An 11,794-nucleotide genomic window follows, 5' to 3' on the forward strand; every position below is an offset into this window, starting at 1 on the left:
TTTTTTTTATTGTGAAGTTCTTCCTTAACTTCCGGTTTAAAAACTGTTTCCGCCCGGTTTCGAACCGGGGACCTTTCGCGTGTTAGGCGAACGTGATAACCACTACACTACGGAAACCTCGCTGGTTTCTAGCTTTGAAATGGTTCTTCTTATGTGATATTCTCATACACATTTCACAAACGTTTGAGATTTATGTATTTTTCAATGAGAAGAAAGAAAAAAACTGAACAAAGCACAGTTAACTGAACAGTGCTGAAACTTTCAAAAGTTTTGTATTGTTTGCAATGTTCTTTCTTTCTTCCCTTTTCTTTCCTCCTCCTCCTCCTCCTCCTCCTCCTCCTCCTCCTCCTCCTCCTCCTCCTCCTCCTCCTCCTCCTCCTCCTCCTCCTCTTCCTTCTTTTTCTTTTTTTTTCTTTTTTTGCAAAGCCTGACAGGCACACCGGGCACAATACTTAGTTCTTGGCCAAGTTCCATTTTTTTATCCCCCTCCAGCTGGGGAAGCAGTGGCACGCTGTAGCCAGGGCGCAGAACTGTGTGCTTCAGTCGGTTTTTTTCCCCATCCGGCTTCGAAATATCTACCAAAGCTTCTAATTTGTGTACTGTTTCAAAGCCCCTAAGGGATGCGCGAAATCAAACACCAAGACGCTCATTTTTGCCGCGCAATGTACTTTTTTTTTTTTTTTTTTTTTTTTTTCTGAACTGAACTTCATAATGATCTAAGGCATTCATATTCTTGCCAGGTGGCAGACGTGTTCTTATTCCTAAAATATCAGCCCCGGGAAATGAAAATTAGCTTCGGAGGACCTAGAGATATAAACCAAAAAGATGAAGAAAAAGATGAAATGAGGAAAAAAAAATAAGGAAGGAAATAAAGGAAAGAGAAGGGAGAAAGGACGAGGAGGAGGGAGGGGAGCTGAGCATCCCAGAATTCAGAGCCTGAAGAGGGCAATTCCGCTGAGTTCGAGGCCAGCCTGTACTAAAATGGGGACCAACATCTTTTAAAACCCAAAAGGTTTTACCTCTTGGTGTACATTTTAGAAACTACAGGAAAGATATAACATTGTTTACTCTACAGAACACAAACTCATTTCACACCCCAGCACTCCCTGAAGTTGATCCTTACAGATGCCAGGCAGAACCTTCCTGCAACAATATTCCTAGGCCCATCCCGGGTTTCAAGAGCCTTCCTCCAGTTTCCCACTGGCCCGGGAACACTCCTGTTAACTACAGTTGAAGGACTTGAGAGAATTTTTTTTTTTTTTAATAGCTTTTCAGAGTGTTTGAGAAAGGCCCTTGTAAATTGTTAGATTTCTATGTTTTGCAAGAGTAACCCGGTTTTCTGGTATTAATGCTGAGAGCTTCCAGAGGCAGCAGTGACGCTCAACCCACAGAAAGCAGTCTCAGGAGGCACCGCGTGTCATGCGGGTCAGCAGATGGCGGGGTCCTCTATGACGACATTACAGTCACCAGTCCCTACATAGCCCGGGAGGAGCGGCCCGGAGGCGCAGATGCAGCAGCACCGGCAGCATGAGCGGCTACCAGCCACCAGTGGTGATCGACAACGGCTCGGGAATGATCAAGGCGGGCCTGGCTGGGACCCGGGAACCCCAGTTCGTCTATCCGAATATTCTGGGCCGGACCAAAGGCCACAGCACTGCGGTGGACAGCGGGGAGGAGCTGTGTGTGGGTGACCAAGCGCAGGAGCGCAGGAGCTTCTTGTCCATCAGGTAGAGCGGGATGCTGCAATCTGAGTCTGTGTGGAAGTGGGCGGAGAGCCCAGAGCTAAAGCCACCCCGAAAGGACCAGGATCAGCCAGCCACTCCTTACAAAAAACTTCTGTTCTCTGTACACAAATTTATTCAGACAGACAGTGGCCGTTCGTGCTAGACGTGCCTGTGTAAGAATGTGACTTGATGTATGACTTTTGTCATGCGGTGTGGCCTCGTGAACTATTTGCAACTATACCAGAATATGGGAAGTTTCCAACTTTTTAGTCACATTCCCCAAGGAGGAGAAAAATGGCCAAGCAAAATGACTGCAGAGAAAAGTTGCTGTGCTGTTTGCTGGAAGTTACCTTGTCACTGACAGAAAACAATAATGATAAATACTCCCTTTAGATGAAAACGAGCAGAAAGGGTGTTAAAAGCTTCTGTCTAGGAATAATACCCTGCACCTTTAATCAGGCAAAGGCAGGGGAATTTGTGAGTTCTAGGCCAGCTGGGTTTGCATACTAAATTTGTTTTATTTGTCTGTCTGTCTGTCTGTCTGTCTGTCTGTCTGTCTGTCTATTTGATACAGGGTTTCTCTGTGTAGTCTGGCTGTCCTAGAACTCATTCTGTTGACCAGACTGGCCTCAAACTTAGAGATGTGCCTGTCTCTACTTCCTGAGTGCTGGAGGCAAGTGTCATGGGTTCTAATCTAGCCAGGACAACATAGTGAGACTCTGTCCCAAAACAAGAACTATAATAATAATGATAATGATAATAATAATAATAATGTAATAATAATATTTAAGCCAAATCCAAAAACCACCACTAGCAACAACTGTAAAAGCACAAGACATATATATATTTTTTGTTCTCTCTCCAGCTATCCAGTGGAACGGGGTCTCATTTCCTCCTGGGGGGACATGGAGATCATGTGGAAGCATATCTATGACTATAACCTGAACCTGAATGCCAGTGATGGTCCGGTCTTGGTTACAGAACCTGCGCTGAACCCATTGGCAGATCGGCAGCACATCTCTGAAGTGTTTTTTGAAAATCTGGGAGTCCCTGCCTTCTATATGTCTGTCCAGGCTGTGTTGGCTCTCTTTGCTGCTGGCTTTACGACTGGCCTGGTGCTGAACTCAGGTGCCGGGATTACTCAGTGTGTGCCCATCTTTGAGGGTTACTGCCTATCTCATGGTGTAAAACAGCTAAATGTGGCAGGATTTGACCTCACCAGCTACCTCATGATGTTGTTGAAGGATGATGGTATCATGCTGCTTAGAACTGGGGACAGGAAGATTGTTACAGACATTAAGGAGAATGCTTGTTATGTGGCAATGGACTATGAAGAGGAAATGACCAAGGAGTCTAGCCCAGAGAGAATGTACACCCTGCCTGATGGGAAGACTGTCAAGCTCCATAATCAGGTATTCCGCTGCCCAGAGGCACTCTTCTCTCCGTATCTTCTGAATGTTGATGCTCCGGGCATTGACAAGATGTGCTTCAGCAGCATAACGAAATGTGATACAGATCTCAGGAACTCTTTCTTCTCCAACATCATCCTGTCGGGAGGGTCGACATCTTTTCCTGGTTTAGATAAGCGACTCATTAAGGATGTGGCAAAGATGGCACCTGCCAATACCACCGTGCAGGTTGTAGCTCCCCCGGAAAGGAAAATATCAGTGTGGATGGGGGGCTCTATTCTTGCATCCTTGTCTGCCTTCCAAGACATGTGGATCACGGCTGCAGAATTCGAAGAAGTTGGACCCAACATTGTACACCAGCGATGCTTTTGAACTGCAGACAGAATGATGAGTAAAAATGCTTTCAGTGCGCATAACAAAGCGCTTTGGGTAGTCTTATTTGGGGAGGATGAAAAGCATTTCTGTTATTGAGATGGCCAATTTCTTTTTTAAAAGTTTTTTTGGTAGTTCTGGGAGTTGAACCTAGAGTCTCACAAATGCTAAGTGCTCTACCACTGAATTATATTCCCAGCTGACTTTTTTTTTTCCTCTGTATTTTGAGATATCTTGAGACAGGATCTCCCACTAAATTGCCTAGGCCGGACTTGAGAACTTGTAATCCTTGTGCTTCAGTCTTCTAGGTAGCTGGAATCAGGCTTGCAACTTTGGGCCTGACTTTTTTGGATTCTTCCAACAGGGCAGGAAACAATGTGATAATGACAGTGGGTGTTGTAGGTCATGAGGCATAGCTCAGAAACCACTGAAATAGTCCCTTCATTGGGGAACAGTTTTTATTGTGGATGAGATAAGGAAAAAAAGCAGAGAGTAGACTGGGTGTGGGTGGGGCAGTCTGCAAGACAGGCAGAATGTGAGAGCCAAGGGATGAGCAAATCCTGCAGATTCTGTCAGGTCCAAACGTAACTGGACAGACAACCGTCTGTGGTGCCTAATAACATATCCTGGCCTCCGGGCTCACTCAGTACCTGTGGCTCCTCACAGCCTTCTCACTCTGCCCTCTACCCTAAGCTTCTCCAGTCATGGCCTTCCCTTCCCCCAGCCTCATTTCTATATGACCCTGCAATTTCATCTATGTGCTCTCTTGGGCTTCTTACTCTTGACCACGGTGTGTTTGCTCCCTCTCTCCCTCCTCCCCGTTTGCTCTCCCCCATCCATCCTCTCATGGCCCAGTTCACTCTGGCCATGTTCAGTGTACCACTCTCTTCCTGCTCTGGACTTTTTCCAGATGCCTCTTTCCCTCATATCTACAATAAAAACCTCCCCTCCAACCATACCTAGGAGTGATCATGTCCTTACTTTATACGATAAGGAAGACCAGTAGCTGAGGGGAGCGACTCCTTCTGGGGACAGGAAACCCATTTCCCAAGTTCCTGAAGAATGCTAGCTGTTATCCAACCACTGGAAGTCCTTCTACAATCCTACTTGAGCTCATTTTTAGACATAGAGACTTCTTTAGCCTAGCAAGTGTCAATTGCCCAAATAATAAGTCAAATGCTTTTATGGGAAACAGTATCCCTGACTTTTCCCTTGGAAAGAGAGCAATGGACAGTACCCCATTTATTTGTTTTTTTTTTTGGCAGGCTATCTTGGCATGGGAGTCCTTGCTGGATTAATTCCTGTAGCACAAGCTTCTCTTGAACTTGCCGTGATTTTTCTCTTCCTCCACCTCCTGGGTGTTGATGTTACAGTATACTTAGCTGTACCTAGCTTAAAACATTGTGTCAAATAGTAAGCTCTAAGGTTGTTGCAGTTTACGGAAGAAGGTTGTTGTAGGAAGGAATGAGTCCATGACAAGAAGAGGGAAGATATTCTGACAGCATGGGACTGAGCTAGAGTTAGAGTGTGAACAAAGCGTGCTTCCTAGAATGGAGTGGAGCCAGGGGTGTGACCAGGAAGGTAAATTAAGGCTAACAACCCACCAAAGATGACCACTGAGACACAATTTATGGCCAGTTGAAAGCCTTTTTTTTTCCCCAGATGGCTGGAATAAAGTCTTTAGTCCAGATGACTACACTCAGGCATTCAGTCCCTAAGTGTAGCATGGAGTGCCCGGAGCATTGAGTATTTGAACACACACAAAAAACATGTCTTGGCGTATCCTTCAGAAGCTGCAAGGAAGCATTTTGGGTAAACAAACAATTTATCAGAAGCTAAGATAATCAGTTAGCTGGAGGGAGTCTTGCACAAGAAGCTAAGATAAGCAGTTAGCTGGAGGGGGAGGTTTGCAATAAGCAGGCAGTTTAATAGAAAGAAGCTAAGGTAAGTTAGCTGGGGAAATCTTGACTTTGGGTTCCTAAGGGATTCTCCATCAAGGAGATCAGATTCTAGGTAAATCTGAAATGGTGAAATACAAGCAAGAATACAAGATGGAAGAACCTCTGCAGTGTCTTGTCCTATCACGGTCTTTCAAGTTAAATGCCTTCATGGCAGAAGAAAGCAACAAAGATTTAACCCCAGAAGACTAGAAATTTTATTAAGATAACTGAAGTGTTAATTTGGAGAATAAAATTGGACTGGGAACTTTCTAGAACTTCAGTGATCCATTAGGAGTTATCAATGCAGATATAAAGTAGCCATATTCTTGGACTCAAGACTATAAACACTGGGAATTAAAAAAGAAATTACAAAGACTGACAAGACTTGGTGCCTAATTAGGTAGCTGGGAAGCATTGGGAATTAGGGTCTGAGATGACCTAGGTATCTGGGACAATGGTGGAAATACAGATGTGTATTTAGTATGTGTGCTAACTCAGGAGTTACCTGTTCTTACATCTACTGCTCAGGAGTATGTCAGAGCATAGATGTTCAGGACTAACCTGGATAATGTATTCCCTCAAGACGTGGATCCTGGAACCCTGACTAGAGTCAGTAAAGGAACAGAGAAAGGACAGACACACAGACAGGGGTACAGAAAAGCAGAGTCAGTAGAGATGTGCTCACTTTAGTAGAACGACACCTACTAGCAGGCAATTCAGAACTTCAGAGTGTTTATGAGGTGTAGCATAGGGTGAAGGGTAACTTAGACTCTATGGTAAGTGTTATGGTCTCATCCCCTACTCTCAGAATAGTTGTAGACATTTTGTTCCATGCCTGTCAACTATTTCATATTGTCGCTGTAACATGCCTACCAGTCATTGACACGGAGAAGTGACTTGGCTCAGAGCAAGGACATGCTGACCACATACCCTGTTTTGTTATGTATGTTCTGAATATTCTGTATGAGGTTTGCTAATCTAAAGAAATTCCACCAGGCTTTACACAGGATCCATTAAAGCAAAGGTCAATACGAATTGTTCTGTCTAAAATATCTTGAGTCAGAGCTGACCAGCGGACAGCACTTCCTGCACCAGAGTGTATGAGCTCATTGTGGTTTTGTTTTGTTTATTTTTTCCTTTACAAGACGGCAGAAAAAGATACCTGTTGTCATAGTTTAGATAATTGTTAACTATGTCCCTGGTCTGACCAGTATTAGGGTGTGTGTTCAATAACTTATTCTTGTTTAACTGAGATCAATGTTCGTATGATTTGTGTGGCAATTCCTGAACCCTAATTGTAGGAGGTCTCTGTAAGGGAGTAGCCTCTAGCTATAAAAATCCAGGAGGGGAAGGAAGCTGCAGATACTTCTTATAAGAGCTTCTACTTGGGTCAAAAGAAGAAATATTAAACCTGAGAATAAGGTGGAGAAAAGACTAAGTTTACGATTGTCCAACGAAAGCAAGCTGTATTTTGGGTTGCACTTGGGACTGGCCCTAAATCAGGATTTGAGAAAGCAGCCCCTGCTGGCCTCTTATCTCCCTTTATAGGAGAGCTAAGATGTTTACAGGGGCAAGACAATTGGCTGGTATACACTGTTAGAAGGATACAATGAATCCTATGAATGGGATTGCAGGCAGTTTATATCAGATCCAAGGAACAGGAACTTCTTAATTATAAATAGAAGCCTTAACTTGCAAGGACTTAACACAGGACAAACAGGGACTTATTCTCAACGGCCTTATCTGCAAACAGAACCCTTAACCTTCGAGGTCTAGTTTTTCTGTTTTGATCTCCCATTAACTTGCAAGGAATCTTGTTTCTAGTTTGGTCTTGCAGAAGAAGACTGACCCATATGGGGAAATGGCTCTGCTAATGTGCCATGGCTCCCGAGGCCTTGGTCTTTCTCATGGCTGTGTCTCCATTAATAATTCAAACTCAACTTCACTCAGGCCACTCCCACACTGCTTCCTCCACTCCTACAACATGCAGACACTGGCAACAAAACCCCACCGGTCTCCTGAGAAATGCAGCATTCAACACTAAATTTCGATTCTTAGTAGGTTGAGTGTGCTTAACCGTAAAATGATTAGAGGGCCCAATACATACCCATGCTTAAGGAAGACACTGGGAGGTTTGGCTTTGGGGTAAACTTAAAAGATGGTTAGAATTTAGATTTATTAGAAGCCATGTGTGCTGAATCCACCCAGCTTCTTGTAATCTTAAGGGAAGCAGAGGCAGGAGGATTGAAGCAAATTCGAGGTCAGGCTAGTCTACTTAGTGTGTTCTAAGTCAAACAAGGCTACACAGTCTCTTGCATGCCTTTCCAAAGAAATTAGGTGTTGTAGTAAGCACAGCCATGGCTATCACGGTTTTCTGGATAGGAGGGGGATGCAGACAGAGACACAAGACACTGAGTTCACTTCAAAAATAATCTATTTTTATTTTTTCCAATGCCCCTTATTGTTTTTAGCTGATAGCCCTAACACTGTGGGCAGACCTTGAGCAGACAGTGTTAAAGTAAACTATTAAAGCCTAGATGGAATATTAAGGCCTAGGTAACAGTTGCTTGGTTAGTCTGTCATTACAAGGAAACTTTCTCATATGTTTCTGCTGTTACTAGGAAACTTTCTAATGCCAAGATTGAGTACATATTCTGTTATACTCTATGCCCTTGGAAACCTATAGAACTGTAGAGTGAAAAATTATAAGACCATTTTATGAAATATATGTAGACTTTTTCTTTGCCCTTAGACCTGAGCAGAAAAAGTGCAGGTTCCAGAACTCGGAACTGAATGTAAGATTTCAGTCCTTCACTGCCCCCAGACACATTCCAGGTGGAGGACACTATCCCTGAATCAGAGGACACTTGCTGGATTAACATTCCTCAAGCCTCAGGGTGGGGAAAGCCCAAAGCAAGAAGACACATTCCTGACCACAGAGAAAAATGCAAGTCATCTAGGTGGGGCTATAGCCAGAACAAGTGAAAAATAGTTAACCTGAAATAGTTGGTAATGACAGGGTAGGGCACAGTGACATGGTAAAACTACATTTTTGAGAAGAATGAGTATGCAGAGTGATTTTCACATGACTCTAAATCATTTAGGGTGAGTTCCTCTGAAATGTTCCACTATTTTTATGTTATGTATCCTTGACAACCCCTCACCCCCCTTCCCACTCCCCTGGTTTGTGGTTTACTCCTTTAAAAACCCTCCTCAGATTGACTGGCTTTGTCAAACTCTACTCCTATGTGAGTGTGCAGTTTGGCTGCAGGCTGCCTGCTCTCTTCCCGAATAAACCTCTGCTGATTGCATCCAGGTATGGTGTCTTGGAGTTTGTGGGTGGTCGCGACTTCCCGAGACTTGAGTAAGGGTCTCCCGAGTTTGGGGGTCTTCAGAGCTATATTGTATCATTGTCCATAATAAGCTTGGAGCCGAACCAACAACTCAACAGCACTTCCTGCACCTGTGTATAAGCTTTTGTGATATAAGCTGCCCCTGGGGTAGACCCCTACATAAGAGAGACAGCTACACCATATAGGAAACTATTTGGAATAAGACCTCCATTTTGAGTAGTGGCCGAGTAAAGTTTAAGTTCCCAAGGCCTCCCTGGAACTGACATCCTGGCTGACAAATTAAGACATGAATGTTAGACAAGGCAACTCCCTTGCCATGGTTGAATACCCCAACTAATGTTTCTGAGGAAATCCCCTATCCCTAAATCCTAATTGGTGAAATAACTTGGCACAGATGTTTATGGATTTGGGGCTTTAAAACCCTGTAGGATCTTACCTCAGGGTCATGGTTAAGTTCCTGAATCTGGACTGTGTCTGGTGGATCAGTCCTGGGGTGTATGCTCAATAAACTATCCCTGTCTGACTGAGATCAGTGCTTGTGTGGTTTGCAAGGCAATTCCCGGACCCCAACCATAGTATCATTTACTCTCCTTATGTGAGTTCTCCCTTCTGTACTTTCCTGGCCTTGCTGTGGCCTTGTTTGGCCCAGAGGACATTTCTTCTAGGTTCTGTCTATGAATGCACTTTTCTGTAGTCCTTGGGCATATTTGGATTAAGCTTTGGGCTCGAGAAAGAAGCTGCAGATGATCTGGATCCCCCTCCCCTTTTAGGTTAAAGCATGCACCAGCTACCTGACTTAAGCAGACTGTGGAAGCTACAGTTCCTCAGTGACAAGGCAGGACTGTTCAAGGTCATTGTGAAGTTCAGTTGGGGTAAACATATTTAACATACATAACAATACAACAAAACACTGGAGTTTGTTTTCAAAAATTCAAGAATTTCTGGAGGCAGGCCGTTACAGAGAACTTGCTGAGATTCTGAGCTATCTGCTAGTAGGTGCCATTCCACCAGGGTGAACACATCTCTATTGGCCCTGATTTTCTGTAGGCCCGTCTGTGTGTCTGTCCTTTCTCCATTCCCTTGCTGGCCCTAATAGGGGTTCTAGGACCCCTTGGGAAAAGCAGTACTATTGTCATCTAGCTGAAATGGCATATTCTCTACAGCATTCAAATGACATCTTTGTGCTAGCCAGAACACTATATTGGACCACTTGGCTTATGCAGGGGTTCCTCACTTTTCATTTTTAACATTTGTTTGTTCACTTACTGCTCTTGCCTTCTACCACGTCGGTTCTACATGGTTCTACAGGGGTCACCTGGCCCCTCTTTTTGTATCCTAGGACATTTTTCACAAATGTCGTCTCAACTCCACGTTGGCTATGAGCCTCTGCCAGTTTATGCAGTAGTATCGTTTGGTTTAACTGTCTCTATTAGTAGTGGTGCTCTTAGAAGGGGCCGGGAGTTTTTGCTGTCCGTCTCTTTCCCCTTCCATGCCTTCTGTGGTCTTCTGCTAGTAGATATGTAGACGCCTAATCGATCAGAAGCTGTCCACCCTGTAGAGAACTGTAAGGGAAAAGGACGGAGATGTGGAAAGGACGACGGGCATGTAGAAGAGGCACGGAATAAGGCTTGAAACAAAACAGCAAAAAGGAGGATAATTAAAAAGAAAAAAAAAAGGTGACCTTGAAATGCTGACCTCCTGCTTCAGCCTCCTACAGGCTGGGGTTATAAGCTTGTGCCAGCTACCCTTGAAATTCTTTTTCTTTCTGGAACTCAGTACATAAAGCAGGTTGGCCATGTACTCACAAGAGATCTGCCTGCTTTTTGTCTCTCAGGTTTGGGGATTAAAAAGATTTGGACCATTTCTCCTGTGGGAGTGGACTGGGGTAAAGATGGAATTTTAATATATATATATATATATATATATATATATATATATATATATATATATATTAAATGAAAAAAAAAAAGGGAGGATTGGAAATAGCCCTAGTTTCGGCTCTAATGTATTTCAGAAGCCAAGTCTTAGAGGTGTGTGTGTGTCTCGCAGTGCTCACATAAGAAACAGATTTTTTTATTGTATGTATGTATGTATGTATGTATGTATGTATGTATGTATTTTGTAAGAGACAGTCTAGGAGGAGGAGTGGGGAAGCGGGAGGACAAATGGGGGAGAGGGAGCACTTAAGCGAGTGCTGGGCTCGGCCAATCAGCGCGCTCCGTGGGGTATTTAGGGACGAGGGTGGCACGGGCTCTGTGTCTAACCCTGGTTTGCCTTAGCTGTGGGTTCTGTTCTTTGTTCTCAGGAAAGTCCAGACCTGCAGCGGGCCACCGCGCCTTCCGGAGCCTCCAAAACAAACAAACAAACAAACAAACAAATAAACAAAAACAAAAACCGTCAGTGCAGGAGCTCCGCGGCGCCGGGCCGCTCTGCCCGGACGGTACCCGCCTGGAGACCGCGGCCGGCCTGGGGTCTTAGGACTCCGCTGCCGCCGCGAAGAGCTGGGCTCTGTCAGCCGCGGGGCGCCGGAGGCTGGGGCCAGGCTGGGCGAGCGCCCGGAGGACAGGAGCGGAATTGGTCCCCGCGTTCCGTGGCTTACCTGAGCGGTGGGAAGTGCATCCGGAACTCGGTTCCCGGCCCCACAACCCCCACTCCCGCAGGGGAAATGCCCTGCAGCACGGCGGGCCGCTGGGACCTGCGACCCGAGGAATGGGACCACGGTGTGTGCACATGACCACGGTGTTCCCAAATGAACGGGCCCGTTGAGGCAGGGTCGCCAGCCAAAGGGTGTTTTTTGCCTTCACGCCCCACCTCCATTTCTGTATTATTTTCATGTTTCCGCCCTGCAGGTTTTGCAGGAGTTTCTAGCCGGCCCTGCCTGAATTGGCTCTGCAGCTATATGGCCATTGGAGGTGGGGATGGGGCAGTTTGTGTAGTGCCAGGACTTAAACTTGGAGCCCCCTAAGCTCGCTATCAACTGGTATTCCCATTCAATG

The 11,794-nt window shown here is 45.1% G+C and overlaps 1 protein-coding gene and 1 non-coding gene across 2 annotated transcripts; one reads left to right on the forward strand and one right to left on the reverse strand.

Annotated features, from left to right (window-relative positions):
• Positions 1 to 44: 44 nt before the first annotated feature.
• Positions 45 to 117, reverse strand: Trnav-aac (transfer RNA valine (anticodon AAC)). Its single transcript has one exon. It is a non-coding gene; the product is annotated as a tRNA-Val (tRNA).
• Positions 118 to 1,419: 1,302 nt separating this feature from the next.
• Actrt3 (actin related protein T3) lies at positions 1,420 to 3,605 on the forward strand. Its single transcript, XM_034501410.2, has 2 exons — positions 1,420 to 1,727; positions 2,590 to 3,605. The coding sequence occupies exons 1-2, from the start codon at positions 1,528 to 1,530 to the stop codon at positions 3,503 to 3,505; spliced, it is 1,116 nt and encodes a 371-aa protein (XP_034357301.1). The 5' UTR covers positions 1,420 to 1,527; the 3' UTR covers positions 3,506 to 3,605.
• Positions 3,606 to 11,794: the final 8,189 nt, after the last annotated feature.

Source organism: Arvicanthis niloticus, chromosome 4, assembly GCF_011762505.2.
Source record: "Arvicanthis niloticus isolate mArvNil1 chromosome 4, mArvNil1.pat.X, whole genome shotgun sequence".
Taxonomy (NCBI): Eukaryota; Metazoa; Chordata; class Mammalia; order Rodentia; family Muridae; genus Arvicanthis; species Arvicanthis niloticus.